This window comes from Coregonus clupeaformis, chromosome 29, assembly GCF_020615455.1.
Source record: "Coregonus clupeaformis isolate EN_2021a chromosome 29, ASM2061545v1, whole genome shotgun sequence".
NCBI classification, from domain to species: domain Eukaryota; kingdom Metazoa; phylum Chordata; class Actinopteri; order Salmoniformes; family Salmonidae; genus Coregonus; species Coregonus clupeaformis.
The window spans coordinates 56,740,928-56,762,853 of record NC_059220.1 but is presented as its reverse complement, the minus strand read 5'-3'; the positions used below and the strand labels follow the sequence as shown (position 1 = coordinate 56,762,853).

Here is a 21,926-nt window from a genome sequence, read left to right as displayed (position 1 = left end):
ATGGCCTGAAACATGAAAATACACAGTTCTCACATGGAAGCAATGAAGTCTGGCAAGGAGCGGATAAAAGAGACCCTTCCCTCACTCCCACCCATCTGAGTGAGAATGGGGAAGGAAATGTGACCAGCACACCTGCTGTACCTGGACTGGATGAGACGAGGAGGGAATGACGGAGAGAGAAAGAAAGAGAGAGAGACAGGGGGGAGAGAGAGAGAAAGGAACAGAGGAAGAGGCAGAGAGAGAGAGGTATAGAGGGAGACAGAGGGCTGTTTGATCTAATCACCATCACCTTAATTGGGTGAAAGTGCTTCTGGCAGCAGTCAGCTGGAGTTGGGGCAAACGTGATAGCTCACAGGAGGGCTGCCCTCGTAAACTCCAGTCCAGCAGAATTACCATCCTCCCTGCCTGCCTGTGGATTTACCCTGCTCTCCTCCATCTTCATCTCATTCTCAATGTCAATATGTCAGGAGACAAGTCTCACAGCATATGGTTAGCCATATCCAATATCTGCTACATTTCTGAAGAGAATGCAAAGTTTGCCTTTTGAACATATAATCATATAACAGCAACCCTCACTGTCACTCTCTGCTTCCCATTATGGCATCAACGAGAGTAGTTCTGAAAAAACTAGAACCAACTCAAATAAAACACTTGATAGCATGAAAAGAAAATCAGCGCTGTTCAAACGATTCTTTGCCAAACATGAAATACCTCTCAAAGTGCCATCATCCAGTAATACAGGCATGACTAGACTAGACACAGTATTAAACATGACATTGGAGAACAACGTTTCTAGACTTTTTAATTGGAGGGTATGAGGGTGACAGTTTATCAGCCAGGTAATGTCATGCCTATTAAATTAGAACAAAGGGATTAAAAGAGGAATAAGGAATATTACCAAGGAGGAGGAGGAGGATCCCATTTCTCCTTCTCCTAAATAACCTTCTCCTGTAACTGAGTGGATTAGAGCAGGGAAGGTGGCTGTCTGGGAAGGAAAGTGGATTTAAACATCACTGTGAAGGAATTGTTGTTGGCAGACTGAAGCAGGGAGTCTGCCTGGGTTTATTCCCCTATTTGTGGATGAATTGCGTTTTCTGTCTCTGAGATTCGGCAGCCAGTCTTTTATCAGATCTCCAGCCACTTATAAAAGCCCACAGAGCTCATCTTGGCCTCTGAGACAAACACTAACAACACCACACCCACACAGGGAATACATGTAAAATATGCCCTAAAGAGCCTCATCAACATGTTAGCCTTTAACTGATAGCTGATAACAGGAGCATCATTGTGAATGTGTCCCAATGCGGTCAACATTATACTGCTATAGCATACAGTCTAGCATCTCTGTTAGAATGGAAAACAGGCAGTGTTGGACTGTGGTGCTGGGCTGCCAAGGCTGAGCTGCTGGGCTGGTGATTCTGCATAGACTGCATAGAGGAGATTGCAGGAGGTTGACTGAGCCTTGAGACAGCCCAATGGGAATGGGAGAGGAAATGTCAACTTGTTTAATACTGCAGCCGCTCGTTCACCCATGCCTTTCACATCATCACCTCTGATCACGTGTTTTCCTCATAAGCTTAATACATAAAAACCTATTCATCTTAAAAAGCCAGTGGTGCCCACAGTGCTCACGCGAAAAATTACTCTATATATTTACATGCTGCTGGTCATCCAGCAGCCCCAACATCACATGATGCTAGACTTCCATTTCAGACCTGACAGAACCTGCTGGAGAGAGATAATACATACACTCATCTTTCTGTCAGGCCATTCACTGACAGAGAGATAGGGGGCACTGTGGTCATCTCTGCCATACTGGCAAATTGGGTTTACAATCATATTTAGAGCATTTCCTCAACATAATATCTATCCTACATTTATTAAAATGCTACTAACAATGGCCCTTTTTTTGTTAACCTGCAAACAGTAAGCACCATCCAGAGAATTTGATCCACAACACAATAACATACAAAACACACACCAGCTACATCTATGTGTTCCTTGACATATGAAATCCACTGAAAGCCCAGTTAGACTCTGTTGTCAGAGGTAAAGCAACAGAAATCCAAGTGGGATTTGGTGCCTAATGAGTTACGGGTCTGTGGTAAAGTCCTGCTACACGTCGATCACACGCTCACACATCAACAGGGACTGACTGGGCCAGTAAGCTCCAGGATTCAGCCAGGGATTTAGCAGCAGTAAATGCTACAGTAGAGTATTTGTGTTCTCTCAACACCGGCTCTGTCCCAGAGGCTTACATACATTATTTAAGAGTCTGTAAAAGTAACACCACCGGAGTTCTTTATCCTTGAAAAGGATCAGGAGGGTACATGTGGACATGGATTTTTTCTGTGGGGCTGGGCAGAGAGACAGTCACTTTGGAGCCTGCTGCCCAGTGAGGAAGATTGATGGAGCAGCGTCTCTCTTTAGGTTGAGTGCAGTCCTCTCTGGTTGACTTACAGCAACCTCCACCGCCCACTCAGTGTTTAAGAGCTTTCCTTCTTAAAGTACACATAGCCTGCTGTAGAAGGCCTGCAGGGAGTCGCAATGTAAATGTAAATCCTACAGAAAGTACATGTGAATGTGTTCTGAAAGTGTGTCTTTATAATGTGTGTCTATGTCTATGTGAATGTACATGTACGTACATATGGAAGGGAGAGAGTGGATGTTAGACAGAAGACCCGTACAGTATGAAATTGGATGTGTGTGTGTGTGTGCATGTCTATGAGTCGTGTCTGAGTCAGAGGAGGAAGAGACAGTCTAATCTCCTCACACATTTCTCCTCTCCATCTGTACCTGAGTGGAGGAGCCTGGGTCTGGCTGATGTGCCCTGACAAAAGTCATCTCTGTGTGTTTCGCTGTACTGACTCTGATACAAAGGGGACCTCTATGGCCCAGCTCTCTTCTCTCACCAGCTCCCACTGGAGACACAGACAAAGATTACATTTTGACAAAATTACCTCTCTCTATATATCACTACCTGTCTCTCCATGCTGCATGGCTCAGTTGAATAATATGCTGCAGTGCCTGCTGCTGAAGCCATACTGTCTGCAGCGCCACATAACACACCCCATTCAGCTATGGTGTTGGCCAATGAAAGGACATGCTTGGTACATGGTTGGTTAATGAATGCCAGAGTCTATCAGTACACTATGGTGGGTCATAATGAATGCCAGAGTATATCAGTACAGTATGGTGGGTCATAATGAATGCCAGAGTCTATCAGTATGGTGTGTCATAATGAATGCCAGAGCCTATCAGTACAGTATGGTGTGTCATAATGAATGCCAGAGCCTATCAGTACAGTATGGTGTGTCATAATGCCTGCCAGATCAGAGGAGGAGCACTTCACAATCCACATTAACTCTGCAAAATCGACAGTGTATCAAATACTTGCTCTCCCCACTGTAGACCACCATAAGAGAAAGAGAGCGGGAAGGAAGGAAGGAAGGAAGGAAGGAAGGAAGGAAGGAAGGAAGGAAGGAAGGAAGGAAGGAAGGAAGAGAGAAAAGTAGAGAGGGGACAGATGGATAGATACATAACCAACGGGAGAGTGATGGATGGAGGAAGGAAGTGAGATATGGAGAGAAAATGAGGAGATGAAGAAAAGAGATAGTGATTGTAAACCAGGGATGGCTGGAGGTTGAGAGATAGAGACAGAGTGAATGGGTGATAAGGAATAAGAAAAACAGAGATAGAGGGGCAATGAAAGTGAGAGAGAGAGAGAGAGAGAGATAGATGAGGGATAGAGAGAGAAAGAGAGAGAACGAGAGAAAGAGAGAGATGTGAGATAGAGAGAGAATCAGTGGCTGCTTGGTATGATCAGGCCTGCGGGTGTTTTAGGCTCAACACTCTCAATGGCTCCATTGAGTGTTGAATTACAGATTACCCCCTCCCCTCCCTCCTCTGGCTCCTCTCCTGCCGAATACTGCACAGAACTCAGCCGTTACACCAGCTCAGCCCCAATCCCCCTCTGAACACAGGATAGGCATCTATATAAAAGTTGAAAGTTATTTATTTTATCCAGTAGACTGGCTGTTAGATCTACTCCATTATGCCTCCCTTTCCCATTGGAGGAGTAAATTATTCATTTTATCACTAATGGTATAAATGAGATATACAGTGCGAGCTCCCAACAGGAGTCCCTGGGAAGCTCCTGGCTGTAACAGGGGACGCCAGATTAACGGTGGGGGAGACACAGAAACACCATAACAAACAGAAGAGACGCTGGGAACACGCCTAAAAGTAGCAGTAAAGATGTTTGAGATTTAATGAACACGTATTCTACCCAGGGCATGTCGAAATTAGCAGCAGCAGCTTATCACCCTCAACAAGCTCAGATACTATCGCCTGTCTGGGTAAAGGCAGAGGAATGTGGAGTCTGGATAGAACTGCTGTTGTTTACTTCTATGTTGTAATAGTTTAAGAACATTATGGACTCTATTTTAACAAACCTAATGCAATGGTCAAACCTAATGTAATGGTCAATCTAATCGCTGGGTGGTAGTGCTATAGGTTCGGGGGTGTGTCCGAAATATTTCTGCTATTTTCACAAGAACAATTATCTGTTACTTGAACTCTGTGAAGCATTATTTTTTTGGTTCCAACCGCTGTGTCTTTGTGAGATGCAGAGTAGGTGAACGGATTATCGCTGCATGTGTGGTTCCCACCGTGAAGCATGGAGGAGGTGTGATGGTGTGGGGGTGCGTTGCTAGTTTAGAATTCAAGGCACACTTAACCAGCATGGCTACCACAGCATTCTGCAGCGATATGCCATCCCATCTGGTTTGCGCTTAGTGGGACTATCATTTGTTTTTCAACAGGACAATGACCCAAAACACACCTCCAGGCTGTGTAAAGGCTATTTGACCAAGAAGGAGAGTGATGGAGTGCTGCATCAGATGACCTGGCCTCCACAATCCCCCGACCTCAATCCAATTGAGATGGTTGGGGATGAGTCGGACCGCAGAGTGAAGGAAAAGCAGCCAACAAGTACTCAGCATTTGTGGGAACTCCTTCAAGACTGTAGGAAAAGCATTCCAGGTGAAGCTGGTTGAGAGAATGCCAAGCGTGTGCAAAGCTGTCATCAAGGCAAAGGGTAGCTATTTGAAGAATCTCAAATTTTTATTTGATTAACACTTTTGGTTACTACATGATTCCATATGTGTTATTTCATAGTTTTGATGTCTTCACTATTATTCTACAATGTAAAAAATAGTAAAAATAAAGAAAGACCCTTGATGAGTACAATAGGTGTGTCCAAACCTTTGACTGTTAGTATACATAAACAACAACAAACAAAAACATCCAAGCCAAGCCACGACTAAAAAACCCAGGCCGATGGAGAATAGCAGTTGCCCTCTAGTCCAGAACCTGTCATTATCCGTTTTCAGAATGGTTAGGAGGTCTATAAGTGATCACGTTTGCCGCAATTTGAGCCAAGTTTTTACTGAGAAGGTTGACTGAGGAAGTGTTGCCCTGCACATTGGAATTGTACAGCTACCGCTAGTGCATGTACCTGTGGATTGCAATATGGTCAATAAGTTACAGAGTAACTGTGGCGCGAGACCACGCAGGCATTTATAAATCAATAAATGTACAAAAACTGTAAAAACTAAACAAATTATGTTTCCTTAGCAAATGGCAGTGGTGGTGCCTTATCAGCGTTTTGTCTAGAATTTTCAAGGCTCTATTGTAGAGTGATTCTGTGAGTTTCACCTGAGTCCATGTTCTCATGCAGTAGGATAATTGCGAAATTATTATTGTGTGTAAAAACAAAAGTGCAGTATCAAAGGGTAAACAGTTTCTTATTAACTTGAGACTTGCTTTCACTCTCCTGCTGATTTTTTTTTGCATGTTTATCAAACTTAAGTTGAGTCTAAAATGATTCCAAGATATTTAACATCAGAAACCTGCTTGATTCGCTCTCCTTTGATTATAATGTTGAGTGATTCTACCATTGGCTGTTAGTCCGTTATAGTTTGTTAAACAGCTTACAGAAGCAAAATAACAAAATGTTGACCTATCCCATCTTTGCTAAATATATTAACTTGAACCTGTTTGCAGTCCACATTGTTCTAAGTAATTGCATGGCTTTAATGTGGAAATATATACACTGCTCAAAAAAATGAAGGGAACACTTAAACAACACAATGTAACTCCAAGTCAATCACACTTCTGTGAAATCAAACTGTCCACTTAGGAAGCAACACTGATTGACAATATATATCACATGCAGTTGTGCAAATGGAATAGACATCAGGTGGAAATTATAGGCAATTAGCAAGACACCCCCAATAAAGAAGTGGTTCTGCAGGTGGTGACCACAGACCACTTCTCAGTTCCTATGCTTCCTGGCTGATGTTTTGGTCACTTTTGAATGCTGGCGGTGCTTTCACTCTAGTGGTAGCATGAGACGGAGTCTACAACCCACACAAGTGGCTCAGGTAGTGCAGCTCATCCAGGATGGCACATCAATGCGAGCTGTGGCAAGAAGGTTTGCTGTGTCTGTCAGCGTAGTGTCCAGAGCATGGAGGCGCTACCAGGAGACAGGCCAGTACATCAGGAGACGTGGAGGAGGCCGTAGGAGGGCAACAACTCAGCAGCAGGACCGCTACCTCCGCCTTTGTGCAATGAGGAGCAGGAGGAGAACTGCCAGAGCCCTGCAAAATGACATCCAGCAGGCCACAAATGTGCATGTGTCTGCTCAAACGGTCAGAAACAGACTCCATGAGGGTCGTATGAGGGCCCGACGTCCACAGGTGGGGGTTGTGCTTACAGCCCAACACCGTGCAGGACGTTTGGCATTTGCCAGAGAACACCAAGATTGGCAAATTCGCCACTGGCGCCCTGTGCTCTTCACAGATGAAAGCAGGTTCACACTGAGCACATGTGACAGACGTGACAGAGTCTGGAGACGCCGTGGAGAACGTTCTGCTGCCTGCAACATCCTCCAGCATGACCGGTTTGGCGGTGGGTCAGTCATAGTGTGGGGTGGCATTTCTTTGGGGGGCTGCACAGCCCTCCATGTGCTCGCCAGAGGTAGCCTGACTGCCATTAGGTACCGAGATGAGATCCTCAGACCCCTTGTGAGACCATATGCTAGTGCGGTTGGCCCTGTGTTCCTCCTAATGCAAGACAATGCTAGACCTCATGTGGCTGGAGTGTGTCAGCAGTTCCTGCAAGAGGAAGGCATTAATGCTATGGACTGGCCCGCCCGTTCCCCAGACCTGAATCCAATTGAGCACATCTGGGACATCATGTCTCGCTCCATCCACCAACGCCACGTTGCACCACAGACTGTCCAGGAGTTGGCAGATGCTTTAGTCCAGGTCTGGGAGGAAATCCCTCAGGAGACCATCCGCCACCTCATCAGGAGCATGCCCAGGCGTTGTAGGGAGGTCATACAGGCACATGGAGGCCACACACACTACTGAGCCTCATTTTGACTTGTTTTAAGGACATTACATCAAAGTTGGATCAGCCTGTAGTGTGGTTTTCCACTTTAATTTTGAGGGTGACTCCAAATCCAGACCTCCATTGGTTGATACATTTGATTTCCATTGATAATTTTTGTGTGATTTTGTTGTCAGCACATTCAACTTCAGTGGGGGAAAAAAGTATTTAGTCAGCCACCAATTGTGCAAGTTCTCCCACTTAAAAAGATGAGAGAGGCCTGTAATTTTCATCATAGGTACACGTCAACTATGACAGACAAATTGAGAATTTTTTTTCTCCAGAAAATCACATTGTAGGATTTTTAATGAATTTATTTGCAAATTATGGTGGAAAATAAGTATTTGGTCACCTACAAACAAGCAAGATTTCTGGCTCTCACAGACCTGTAACTTCTTCTTTAAGAGGCTCCTCTGTCCTCCACTCGTTACCTGTATTAATGGCACCCGTTGAACTTGTTATCAGTATAAAAGACACCTGTCCACAACCTCAAACAGTCACACTCCAAACTCCACTATGGCCAAGACCAAAGAGCTGTCAAAGGACACCAGAAACAAAATTGTAGACCTGCACCAGGCTGGGAAGACTGAATCTGCAATAGGTAAGCAGCTTGGTTTGAAGAAATCAACTGTGGGAGCAATTATTAGGAAATGGAAGACATACAAGACCACTGATAATCTCCCTCGATCTGGGGCTCCACACAAGATCTCACCCCGTGGGGTCAAAATGATCACAAGAACGGTGAGCAAAAATCCCAGAACCACACGGGGGGACCTAGAGAATGACCTGCAGAGAGCTGGGACCAAAGTAACAAAGCTTACCATCAGTAACACACTATGCCGCCAGGGACTCAAATCCTGCAGTGCCAGACGTGTCCCCCTGCTTAAGCCAGTACATGTCCAGGCCCATCTGAAGTTTGCTAGAGTGCATTTGGATGATCCAGAAGAGGATTGGGAGAATGTCATATGGTCAGATGAAACCAAAATATAACTTTTTGGTAAAAAACTCAACTCGTCGTGTTTGGAGGACAAAGAATGCTGAGTTGCATCCAAAGAACACCATACCTACTGTGAATCATGGGGGTGGAAACATCATGCTTTGGGGCTGTTTTTCTGCAAAGGGACCAGGACGACTGATCCGTGTAAAGGAAAGAATGAATGGGGCCATGTATCGTGAGATTTTGAGTGAAAACCTCCTTCCATCAACAAGGGCATTGAAGATGAAACGTGGCTGGGTCTTTCAGCATGACAATGATCCCAAACACACCGCCCGGGCAACGAAGGAGTGGCTTCGTAAGAAGCATTTCAAGGTCCTGGAGTGGCCTAGCCAGTCTCCAGATCTCAACCCCATAGAAAATCTTTGGAGGGAGTTGAAAGTCCGTGTTGCCCAGCGACAGCCCCAAAACATCACTGCTCTAGAGGAGATCTGCATGGAGGAATGGGACAAAATACCAGCAACAGTGTGTGAAAACCTTGTGAAGACTTACAGAAAACGTTTGACCTGTGTCATTGCCAACAAAGGGTATATAACAAAGTATTGAGAAACTTTTGTTATTGACCAAATACTTATTTTCCACCATAATTTGCAAATAAATTCATAAAAAATCCTACAATGTGATTTTCTGGATTTTTTTTCCTCATTTTGTCTGTCATAGTTGACGTGTACCTATGATGAAAATTACAGGCCTCTCTCATCTCTTTAAGTGGGAGAATTTGCACAATTGGTGGCTGACTAAATACTTTTTTCCCCCACTGTATGTAAAGAAAAATTTTTTTAATAAGATTATTTCATTCATTCAGATCTAGGATGTGTTGTTTAAGTGTTCCCTTTATTTTTTTGAGCAGTGTACATAGAATTCTCACTGATATAGGGGCTAGGCCTACTGTAAATTGCATTAAGGCTGAGCATGTACATGCCAAATGTTGTCAATAAGCAAGAAAAATCCACTAAAAAGAGAGCAAATAATTCAGATCAAATTCTAAACAAAACGAAACAACTTGTTTTAAATAGGCTATGTCAAAATACACTTACAGACACCATCATTGCTTCCCATGGGCAGATAATGTTAAAACAACGCAGACTATGGAGGGTTTTACGAACCACCAAACTTTTCACAGTATCTGGACAAAGATCCAATATAAATAGAAACGGAGTATGTCCACTCACCTTTATACTGCTCCCAAATAGGCCTATGTTTTATGAACATAATCGGAACCATCTTACAGATCAGATCGCATTCACACATCTCCAGAAGTTGCATTGCAAGCCAGGAAGGTGAATCATTGTAATACGTTTGGTTGTAATAAAATGTAATGGAAAAAATAAAATAAAAATACATGTAAAATGTAATGATATCATAAAATTGTCAGGATAAAAAATACATTCATTGCTGTTGAACCAGCCTTTGTTATAGTAGGCCTAAGGGAGGGCTTGGGTTTGAACATATAAAACGGAAAACAAGCCATTTTTACAGGTTACAGATAACTTCTAAATACAAGGTTCACCGATATTCACTGAGGTTCTCATCTCGTTACATGATGGGCATGGACACGTAGCCTACAATATGGAGGGGTTTTTATGCACGTCCAAAATGGGACCTGCATGGCTAAAATAATGTGGGCCTGCCTACAATTTATAGATACAAAGGGAATGTCAGCTCACTGTTTTAGTCCTCTCAAACTTGATATTTTAATAAAGCTTTTGTGATTAAGATTTATTTCCAAGAAATCTCAGGAGCCAAAACCTTTATCGACAGTTGACTACTTCGTGATTGCATTGGGCAGACAAAAAAAAAGCCTTCATTGAGAGGAGGGGAGGCTATGCTTGGTTTTTAATCAAATAAAATGGGAAAAAACATTAGTTTTTGATGTTTCTAAAAACAAATTATACAGGCACTAAAAGTAGGGAGTAGGGAGAGCAGGACTATAGTTACTTTGTACTCACAGAGTAGGGAGAGCAGGACTAGAGTTACTTTGTACTCACAGAGTAGGGAGAGCAGGACTAGAGTTACTTTGTACTCACAGAGTAGGGAGAGCAGGACTAGAGTTACTTTGTACTCACAGAGTAGGGAGAGCAGGACTAGAGTTACTTTGTACTCACAGAGTAGGGAGAGCAGGACTAGTCCCAGTAGCATCATCAGGTTGGAACGTACAGAGCCAGCACTGCTGCAGTCCATTCTGTTCTTCTTACAGGTGCACACCTGGACCTTGATCTCAGTGCTGTTGGAAAGCGGAGGCAGGCCAGAGTCTGTCACCACCAGAGGCAGCTGGTAGTTGGCCCTCTTCATATTCTGTAGCAGCATGATCTGAGCATGTGTGTCTGAAACATATACCAGGCAATGAGGTTAACTGAGAAGCTACTGTAATTGTGTTTCGATAATTTCATGCTGGAGGACATGCCATACTGTACAAACATGAAAATGATATAGGCTACAGACAAATTAATAGAGATACATAAGCACACACAAACTGGGGTTGGGGTCAAATTCCAATGTAATCATTTAAAACACACACACACACACACACACACACACACACACACACACACACACACACACACTATATATATATATATATATATATATATATATATATATATATATATATATATATATATACACACACAGCTCTGGAAAAAATTAAGAGACCACTGCAAAATGATCAGTTTCTCTGGTTTTACTATTTATACTGTAGGTATGTGTTTGGGTAAAAATAACATTTTTGTTTTATTCTATAAACTACTGACAACATTTCTCCCAAATTCCAAATATTGTCATTTAGAGCATTTATTTGCAGAAAATGACAATTGGTCAAAATAACGAAAAATATGCAGTGTTGTCAGACCTCGAATAATGCAAAGAAAATAAGTTCATGTTAATTTTTAAACAACACAATATTAATGTTTTAACTTAGGAAGAGTTCAGAAACCAATATTTGGTGGAATAACCCTGATTTTCAATCACAGCTTTCATGCGTCTTGGCATGCTCTCCACCAGTCTTTCACATTGATGTTGGGTGACTTTATGCCACTCCTGGCGCAAAAAGTCAAGCAGCTCGGCTTTGTTTGATGGCTTGTGATCATCCATCTTCCTCTTGATCACATTCCATAAGTTTTCAATGGGGTTCAGGTCTGGAGATTGGGCTGGCCATGACAGGGTCTTGATCTGGTGGTCCTCCATCCACACCTTGATTGACCTGGCTGTGTGGCATGGCGCATTGTCCTGCTGGAAAAACCAATCCTCAGAGTTAGGGAACAATGTCAGAGCAAAAGGAAGCACGTTTTCTTCCAGGACAACCTTGTACATGGCTTGATTCATGCGTCCTTCACAAAGACAAATCTGCCCGATTCCAGCCTTGCTGAAGCACCCCCAGATCATCACCGATCCTCCACCAAATTTCTCAGTGGGTGCGAGACACTGTGGCTTGTAGGCCTCTCCAGGTCTCCGTCTAACCATTAGACGACCAGGTGTTGGGCAAAGCTGAAAATTGGACTCATCAGAGAAGATGACTTTACTCCATTCCTCTACGGTCCAATCCTTATGGTCTTTTACAAACCTCAGCCTGGCTCTTCTTTGCTTCTCATTGATGAAGGGCTTTTTTCGAGCTTTGCAAGACTTCAGCCCTGCCCCTATGAGCCTGTTTCGAACCGTCCTCGCCGTGCACTTCACCCCAGCTGCCGTTTGCCATTCTTTTTGTAGGTCACTTGATGTCATCCTATGGTTGTCGAGTGACATTCGAATGAGTTGGCGGTCATCCCGGTCAGTAGAGAGTCATTTTCGCCCTCTGCTGGTCTGTAGCTTTGTTGCCCCCAATGTCTGCTGCTTGAACTTGTTCTTATGAACCGCCGTCATTGAAATTTTAAGGATGGAAGCAACCTGACACTCACTGTATCCCTCTGCCAGTAAAGCCAGAATTGAACCCTTCATTTCCTCACTCAAAATGTTCCTTTTCAACTCTTTTGGCATGGTCAATAGTTATTTTTTGATCAATATTACTTTTGAGGTACTATTAGCACTGTTTTTGCCATCCAACTGGTCCTATTGCAAGAGGATAGTGATGACCACAGCAGTGGTTTTTATACTTTTCCTCGTTAAATAAGATTTGGTTCAGGTGATCACCTAATAGGTACCTAATTCAGTAGAATGAGGTGTGCCTGTGTTGGAATTCAACAGACACTGGAATGGAATGGCTGTCATACATGTAGAGATGCTGATTTAAGATTATTTTTTTTGAAAAGATATACTCAAATATTTACAAAAATGTGAGGGGTGTACTCACTTTTGTGAGATACTGTATGTATGTATATATATATATATATATATATATATATATATATATATATATATATATATATATATATATATATATTAAATGATATCTCAGTAAACTGAAAAGTAGAAGCTATTTCTTTAAAACGTTTTTCCATTTGTAAATTTTTTATTCAAATCACTTCCGGAATTGACTGCCTTCAATTCAAATTGACCCCAACCCTGGCAGGCACACGCACGCAACACACACCCTATCTATCCCAACAGAGTTAATTGAAGAGCATTTCCTCCACCGTTTCCCTGTCACTCACAGGTAATGCTTCTGTCTGTCTGTCTTTCTGAGATGCAGGTCTGGCAGACATGATGCAACCCCTGAATCAATATGTCTGTGCTCCATGTCTGCCCCTCCTCTCCTCACAGCCCTACTATCCCACTGAGGCCCTGACTGAGGCCCTGTCGGCCACCCAGAGAGACTGACATTACTGAGACATACAGTACAGAACTGTAGGCCTACTGTCTAATGCCTGTCTGTCCCCAGAAACACAAGGCCTTATCACAGACACAGACACAGGAATAACCAAAGAAACACACACAAAACATTACCTCAATGTCAGCTGATGCATTAATGGATGGATGGCAGATCCCTCTAGTATGCTTCTAATGACAAGCCTTCTCACATGATATGGGAGAGGCGACAGTATGATGTACCCCTGTAATTCCCCACTGTACCCATCAGAAAACATGGGCTAGTACTGCAAACATGCATACAGATGATGTATAGTGAGAGCCTGTAGCAGCTTAGGTAGTATACTGTTCTGTAGATAGCAGCCTAGTGAGTGTACTGTTCTGTAGATAGCAACCTAGGGAGTGCCTGTAGCAGCCTAGTGAGTGTACTGTTTTGTAGGTAGCAGCCTATGGAGTGTAATGTTCTGTAGGTAACAGTCTGAACTCACTGTTGACCCTGGAGACCTTCCATGTCTTCTCCAGCCCTGGCTGTTTCCCCAGCTCGATCTTGAAGGGCCCAGCGTTGGGGTGGATGTCCCTGTCCCGTCCCCCCACTATCACCACACTGTCCTTGGCGTCTTCACACACCCGTACCACAGACGGTTGCACGTAGGGAGCATTGTCATTGTAGTCCTCCAGGTGGATGACCAGAGTGCCAGTACCGGTGGCTGGTGGGCTACCTGTGAGGAGGACACAATACACACCTGTTAGTAAAATATCAACAACACAGCTCTCTCTGTTCTGAATACTGTAAATCTAAAAATGTATCTGGTGGTTTGGGACATTTTCATTTCAGATTTGCCAAGTCTATCCCCCTGCAACTATTTCCAAGTATCAGTTTCTTTCCACTTGAATCCAGTCAGGTGGTTCCAAGTTCCTCAGATACTAGCTCTGTGGTTAACTTATCTCTTTCCTTTGACTGAGCTTCATTCAACTTGATAGAGAACTGTACAAAACAAACTGTGTGTCATTTCCAGACCAAAGGAACATGAATCACTTGGATCATGGTTGAGAGAGACCTGGCTTGGCAGAGAGAGCGGGTCTCTGTTGTTTAGATGAGATTACTCTTAAATGAATAATGCAGAGAGACGGCACTGCAGCATCAGACATGGTGTGCTGTATGAGTTTGTCTACGTCCCAAATGGCACCCTATTCCCTAGTGCACTACTTTTGGCCAAAAGTAATGCACTGTATAGGGAATAGGGTACCATTTGGGACACATCCTTTCTGTTGCTTAGAGATTAGAGGTGATTTGAAAAGTGGCTGCATGCAAAACAACTCTGGAGGTCACTGGCAATTACCCACACATGACAAGATCAGAATTAGAGAATCATCTTACCGCTATGTGTTTTCCAGATACAGTTGATGTCGGAAGTTTACATACACTTAGGTTGGAGTCATTAAAACTAGTTTTTCAACCACTCCACAAATTTCTTGTTAACAAACTATAGTTTTGGCAAGTCGGTTAGGACATCTACTTTGTGCATGACACAAGTAATCTTTCCAACAATTGTTTACGACAGATTATTTCACTTATAATTCACTGTATCACAATTCCAGTGGGTCAGAAGTTTACATACACTAAGTTGACTGTGCCTTTAAACAGCTTGGAAAATTCCAGAAAAGGATGTCATGGCTTTAGAAGCTTCTGATAGGCTTATTGACATCATTTGAGTCAATTGGAGGTGTACCTGTGGATGTATTTCAAGGCCTACCTTCAAACTCAGTGCCTCTTTGCTTGACATCATGGGAAAATCAAAAGAAATCAGCCAAGGCCTCATAAAAAATTGGGAGCAATTTCCAAACGCCTGAAGGTACCACGTTCATCTGTACAAATAATAGTATGCAAGTATAAACACCATGGGACCACGCAGCCATCATACCGCTCAGGAAGGAGACGCATTCTGTCTCCTAGTGATGAATGTACTTTGGTGCAAAAAGTGCAAATCAATCCCAGACACAGCAAAGGACCTTCTGAAGATGCTGGAGGAAACAGGTACAAAAGTATCTATATCCACAGTAAAACAAGTCCTATATCGACATAACCTGAAAGGCCGCTCAGCAAGGAAGAAGCCACTGCTCCAAAACCGCCATAGAAAAGCCAGACTACGGTTTGCAACTGCACATGGGGACAAAGATCGTAGTTTTGATGAAACAAAAATTGAACCGTTTGGCCATAATGACCATCGTTATGTTTGGTGGAAAAAGGGGAAGGCTTGCAAGCAGAAGAACACAATCCCAACCGTGAAGCATGGGGGTGGCAGCATCATGCTGTGGGGGTGCTTTGCTGCAGTAGGGACTGGTGCACTTCACAAAATAAATGGCATCATGAGGAAGGAAAATTATGTGGATATATTGAAGCAACATCTGTCAGGAAGTTAAAGCTTGGTCGCAAATGGGTCATCCAAATGGATAATGACCCCAAGCATGCTTCCAAAGTTGTGGCAAAATGGCTTAAGGACAACAAAGTCAAGGTATTGGAGTGGCCATCACAAAGCCCTGACCTCAATCCTATAGAACATTTGTGGGCAGAATTGAAAAAGCGTGTGCGAGCAAAGAGGCCTACAAACCTGACTCAGTTACACGAGCTCTGTCAGGAGGAATGGGCCAAAATTTACCCAACTTATTGTGGGAAGCTTGTGGAAGGCTACCCGAAACGTTTGTCCCAAGTTAAACAATTTAAAGGCAATGCTACCAAATACTAATTGAGTGTATGTAAACTTCTGACCCACTGGGAACGTGATGAAAAGCTTAAATAAATCATTCTCGCTACTATTATTCTCACATTTCACATTCTTAAAATGAAGTGGTGATCCTAACTGACCTAAAACAGGGAAGATTTACTAGGATTAAATGTCAGGAATTGTGAAAAACTGAGTTTAAATGTACCGTAATTTTCGGACTATAAGCCGCGCCTTTTTTCCAATTTTTCAACCCTGCGGCTTATATAACGGTGCGGCTAATCTATGGATTTTTACAGCTAACGGCCACTAGAAGACCTCCTAAATCTATGGATTTTACAGGTTACAGTCCACCAACATTAACTCTATGGGCTCTATGACCGGTCCGCGCCCCCACCTTTAGCGGCGGGCTCCAGCAGGAAAAGCTGGAGGCCGGAAAAGAGTGAGACAGGTAGCGCGCAAAAGTAAAAGTGGAACCGAGAGTGGTACGAGAGACAGAACGAGAGACAGAACGAGAGCAAGACAGACAGACATTACGAGAGCGAGACAGTTTGTGCAAAGGAAGTTTTCATGCACAAACCCTCATTATGGAAAACAAACTTAGAAATGCATATGATGCAGCTTTTAAGTTAAAGGCAGTCAATCTGGCTGTAAAAGAAGGAAATAGAGCTGCTGCACGTAGCCTTGGCATCAATGAGTCAATGGTGAGACGTTGGAGACGCCAGCGGGAAGAACTGTCTCAATGCAAAAAGTCAAAAAAAGCAGATGGCCCGAACTTGAAGACTTTCTTGAAGATTGGGTGAACACACAGAGAGCAGACGGCCGAGGTGTTTCCACCGTGCAGATCCGACTGAAAGCTGAAACAGTCGCCACCGAAATGAAAATAGAAAATTTTAGAGGTGGACCATCCTGGTGTTTCAGATTTATGAGACGAAAGGGACTGTCCATCAGGGCGCGGACGACTGTGTGTCAGCAAGTCCCTCCCGACTACCAGGAAAAAATAACAAACTTTGGCGAATTCACACAAAGAAAGATAGACGCTATGTGATACAGTACAGTTTACACAGCACAGTATATGTTCTGTAGCTACTATTGCACTAAATGGTAACACTTGAATACGTTATGCAAATATGCAACTTGTTTGTTGAAATGTTAATAAATGGGAGCTTCCTCAAGCAGCCATCTCTTTCCCGACAATCCCCTCTGTGCACGAACCCTTACATATGGTAATTAAACATTAAAACACCTGCGGCTTATAGTCCAGTGTGGCTTATATATGTACACATCATTCAATTTAGCTGCTGCGGCTTATACTCCGGTGCGCCTTATAGTGCGGAAAATACGGTATTTGGCTAAGGTGTATGTAAACTTCCGACTTCAACTGTACCTGGAAAAGTTTGAGTGAAGAGGAGGCGGTCATGTCAAGATGCATGTGTCATAAATGTCAAACTGTTCAAACGAGAGCTGATTTCATTTTCATGGCCGTGTTATTAGTTAGGTAATGCTTTGAGCGGTGGCATTTTCTGGTGAAAGACTAAACAGAGAGAGGATAAACCTTATGAATCACTGTAAACCTAAAAACAAATTATACTTAGAAAGTTTTTGCTATAAAAATCCCAGCAGATATGGGCTTATCACCTCAGACTGGACGTAAACTTTTCAGTCACTCAAACCCGTAGGGGAGAGTGGGGTTAGTTGAGACAAAGGATTAGTTGAGCCACCCCTTGTTTCTAGGAAACCATACACAAAAAAATAGCTGCAAGCTGCAATGAACGGGGTTCACTGGATGACAGAAAGGACACAAGCTCAGTTGGATAACAAAGCAAGCACTCTATCATGTAGGAACTATCTTTATGTGCAATCAGTGAAAGCATTACCATGTTTATCTCTCAATACCACAACGATGACGCTAGTGAAGTTTAGTCTAGTACTGTAGGTTATGAATATTTATAAATATACACTACATGACCAAAGGTATGTGGACATCTGCTCGTCAAACATTTCATTCCAAAATCATGGGCATTAATATGGAGTTGGTCCCCCCTTTGCTGCTATAACAGACTCCACTCTTCTGGGAAGGCTTTCCACTAGATGTTGGAACATTGCTGCGGGGACTTGCTTCCATTCATCCACAAGAGCATTAGTGAGGTCGGGCGTTCCAATTCATCCCAAAGGTGTTCGATGGGGTTGAGGTCAGGGCTCTGTGCAGGCCAGTTCTTCCACACCGATCTCGACAAACCATTTCTGTATGGATCTTGCTTTGTGCATGGGGGCATTGTCATGCTGAAACAGGAAAGGGCCTTCCCCAAACTGTTGCCACAAAGTTGGAAGCACAGAATCGTCTAGAATGTCATTGTATGCTGTAGCATTAAGATTTCCCCCTGGAACTAAGGGGCCTAGCGCGAACCATGAAAAACAGCCCCAGATCATTATTCCTCCTCCACCAAACTTTACAGTTGGCACTATGCATTCGGGAAGGTAGCGTTCTCCTGGCTTGTGTGCGGCTGCTCGGCCCTGGAAACCCATTTCATGAAGCTCCAGACAAACAGTTATTGTGCTGACGTTGCTTCCAGAGGCAGTTTGGAACTTGGGAGTGAGTATTGCAACCAAGGTCAGAGGATTTTTACGCGCTACGCGCTTCAGCACTATGCGGTCCCGTTCTTTGAGCTTGTGTGGCCTACCACTTTGCGGCTGAGCCGTTGTTGCTCCTAGACGTTTCCACTTCACAATAACAGCACTTACAGTTGACCGGGGCAGCTCTAGCTGGCCAGAAATTTGACGAACTTACTTGTTGGAAAGGTGGCATCCTATGATTGTGCCACGTTGAAAGTCACTGAGCTCTTCAGTAAGGCCATTCTACTGTCCATGTTTGTCTATGGAGATTGCATGGCTGTGTGCTCAATTTTATACACCTGTCAGCAACGGGTGTGGCTGAAATAGCTGAATCCAGTCATTTGAATGGGCGTCCACATACTTTTGCATATATAATGTATATGCTGACTGCGCAAGCGGTAGGACTTACGGTTTCTAATTTTCCCTAATAAAATATCCACTTTTTACTCTCCTCAGACCACATAATAGGGCAACAATATGTGATTATACAGATATAATAATCACTATATTTCACATTGTTTGTCTGCACAATTTATGTATTTAATGAGACAAAGATAGTCTCCTGTGGTGCCACTGGTGCCAATTACATCTATAGTGTCACCAACTGGTCTGGTGCAGCCATATAACATTGTAGTGACTTTATATTCACACAGCTTCTAAGGACATACAGTACCAGTCAACAGTTTGGACACACCTACTCATTCAAGGGTTTTCTTTATTTTTACTATTTTCTACATTGTAGAATAATAGTGAAGACATCATAACTATAAAATAACACACATGGAATCATGTAGTAATCAAAAAAGTGTTAAACAAATCAAAATATATTTTATATTTGAGATTCTTCAAATAGACACCCTTTGCCTTGATGACAGCTCTGCACACTCTTGGCAATATTAGCGTATGTGCTAATATTCATCTACTGGTATAGTGTGGCCATCTTTAAATGCATCAACGTTATTTTCTCAAACTATTTAGGGACTCTAATTTCTGAGACTACTTTTTTGGGACAAGCTATGCTTTCAAAATGTTTTGTTTACATGACTTCTGATTATTTCCAGGGATACACATCATCCTGAAATACAGTATATGTAGACATCTTTGTTACAAATAATACTATATTTCCCTTGACGTAGTGATGCTGAATTTAAGAAATGGCTCAACATACCCCACTGTCCCTTACAAAACATCAACGGTATCCAAACCCTCACAGACAAAACAAACAGCTCCCCTGACTTTGAATGAGTTCTCAATACTTTATTACATTTACATTTACGTCACTTTATACCTTGTTATGTAATGGATATATTTTCTCTCAATATTTCTGTGAAATAAAGTGAAATGTCCCTGTCTGCACATTCAACAACAATCCCATATTCAATGACAATATACATTTTAACACCAGAAAACACACTCATTACCATCTGTCACAACACAAACAAGAGCAGCACAGGTGGAGAACTGAAGTACCGGTACACAGATCAAAGCCAACAGAGCAGAGTTGTGTTAACAATACTTCTGACTGCCAGAGTTGACCCAGCAACACAGTTGCTATAGTAATATAATAATAATAATATGCCATTTAGCAGACGCTTTTATCCAAAGCGACTTACAGTCATGTGTGCATACATTCTTACGTATGGGTGGTCCCGGGGATCGAACCCACTACCCTGGCGTTACAAGCGCCATGCTCTACCAATTGAGCTACAGAGGACCACTATAGCTCACACTGGGACAGAGAAAATGCTGCTGGATGATGCACTGCAGATGAGACACAATCAGACACAACAGCTGTTCAATCTGAACCAAAGAAACAGATGGAAAAAATGTGGGAATTAATTATTTTTTGCGCTCCAAATGGGAAATAGATTTTTCTCACTGTTAATGTGTTTATAGCAGGGTAAGGCCAAATTGTCACTTCTTCTGTTTGCATCCTCAGACTGTTCGTCAGCGAAAATATGTTGGGTGAGGTTCAACTAACAGGGTTTAGGACCTCCAAGAGTTAAGTTTCAGTATCAAAAACGGTATGTTGCTGTAGCTACCTCTTGAGTTTGATCTAAAGGGTGCAATTAGAAGCTGGAGTTTTGATGAAGATGGAGATTGTTTGGGACAAGGCCCTGTAATTAGCTATATTTAATTTAACACATCAACACTAAAGAGACTAAGTATGCCTCACCCTGTGAGTCCCAGCGAAGACAGATGTCGCAGGAAACATGCAGATTCTGGCCATTTATAGTGAGACAGGCAGGCACTGTGCTTGGCTAAAGTTTAATGAAGCTGTTTGTCTTCTGTTGGCTTCCAAAATGAATATTCCCTCACCTAATCCCTCACTCGCTTCCTCCTTTCCTCCTCCTCATCATCATCATATCCTCATCATCAACATGTCTCAGCTAAACAAATATTTTGTCCTCTAGTTCACTCTGCTTTGTCACAGAGATTAAGTTCAACTAATGTGTGTTGAGAGACATTAAATCATTATCCATTGTATGTTTGCATTCGAGCTTACAGGTATCTTGCATTCATTATTAATAGGCAATTTGGTCACAGTTCAACATTACATTAAACAAAGTAATGTTACAACAGAGTAACAATATATTTCCCTTCTCCTCCATATAGGCTACACACAATATTGTTGGCAGTATAAATGGACTGAGAGTTTAAATGAATCTTTGTAACCATTGACATTGGGTATTTACTCTCCATTGACTGATGTATGGTCATCTTTTTTACTTTCACTGAACAAAGACTCAGACAGATCCATCTTCATTCTGACATACTATTATACAGAGATTGTACATCAAAGCAGTGAGTCAGGAATATTTTTGTCAAAAGTTTCTATGCAGTACTTGCCTAAAGGTACCGCTAATACTTCATAGCAACCTTGAAAACCTCTCAACCCTCCTGTATAATTTATCATTAAAGATTATACTTTGCAATATAGGTCCAAGTGGTTATCCGTAAGTGTTTTTCCTATCAATGCAATAAAATCAATATATGCAAAATATATATATTGATCTGAGATACACAAGTTTGAGTGCTGATGTGTAATTTAGGTGCATTGTTTTAAATAGCACTTGGTTATGATATGATGAGCAAATGTGCTGGGAAGTCATGTCTTATCAGCGATAACTAGGCAGGTTAGAGAGAGAGAGAGGAGAGAGAGAGAGGAGAAAGAGGGCAAGAGAGAGAGAGCGAGAGAGCGAGAGAGAGAGAGAGCGAGAGAAGGCTTATTATGAATAATCCATTCTGGTATGCGTCTGGCTGCATGTCTAGATCCCTCCTCAGGTCCAATGAGTGAACCCAGTCAGTTCAGTTATCTGGTCTTTTGTCAGAGCCCTGTCTGTGGGTCCCTGGCCTTGCAGCTCTGCTATTCTCCTGTAGCAGCCCAGAGATGAGAGGTGGATCGG

At 42.7% G+C, this 21,926-nt stretch overlaps 1 protein-coding gene across 1 annotated transcript in view; it reads right to left on the bottom strand.

Moving 5' to 3' along the window:
- LOC121576676 (cadherin-13-like) overlaps positions 1 to 21,926 on the bottom strand; it is a 670,880-nt gene that overhangs the window by 3,534 nt on the left and 645,420 nt on the right. Inside the window, exons 13-14 of the mRNA XM_041890029.2 lie at positions 13,675 to 13,905; positions 10,555 to 10,773 (exon numbers count right to left, since the gene is read on the bottom strand). Of these exons, the coding sequence (XP_041745963.1) occupies positions 10,555 to 10,773; positions 13,675 to 13,905 (450 nt within the window). The remainder of the gene's footprint in view (positions 1 to 10,554; positions 10,774 to 13,674; positions 13,906 to 21,926) is intronic.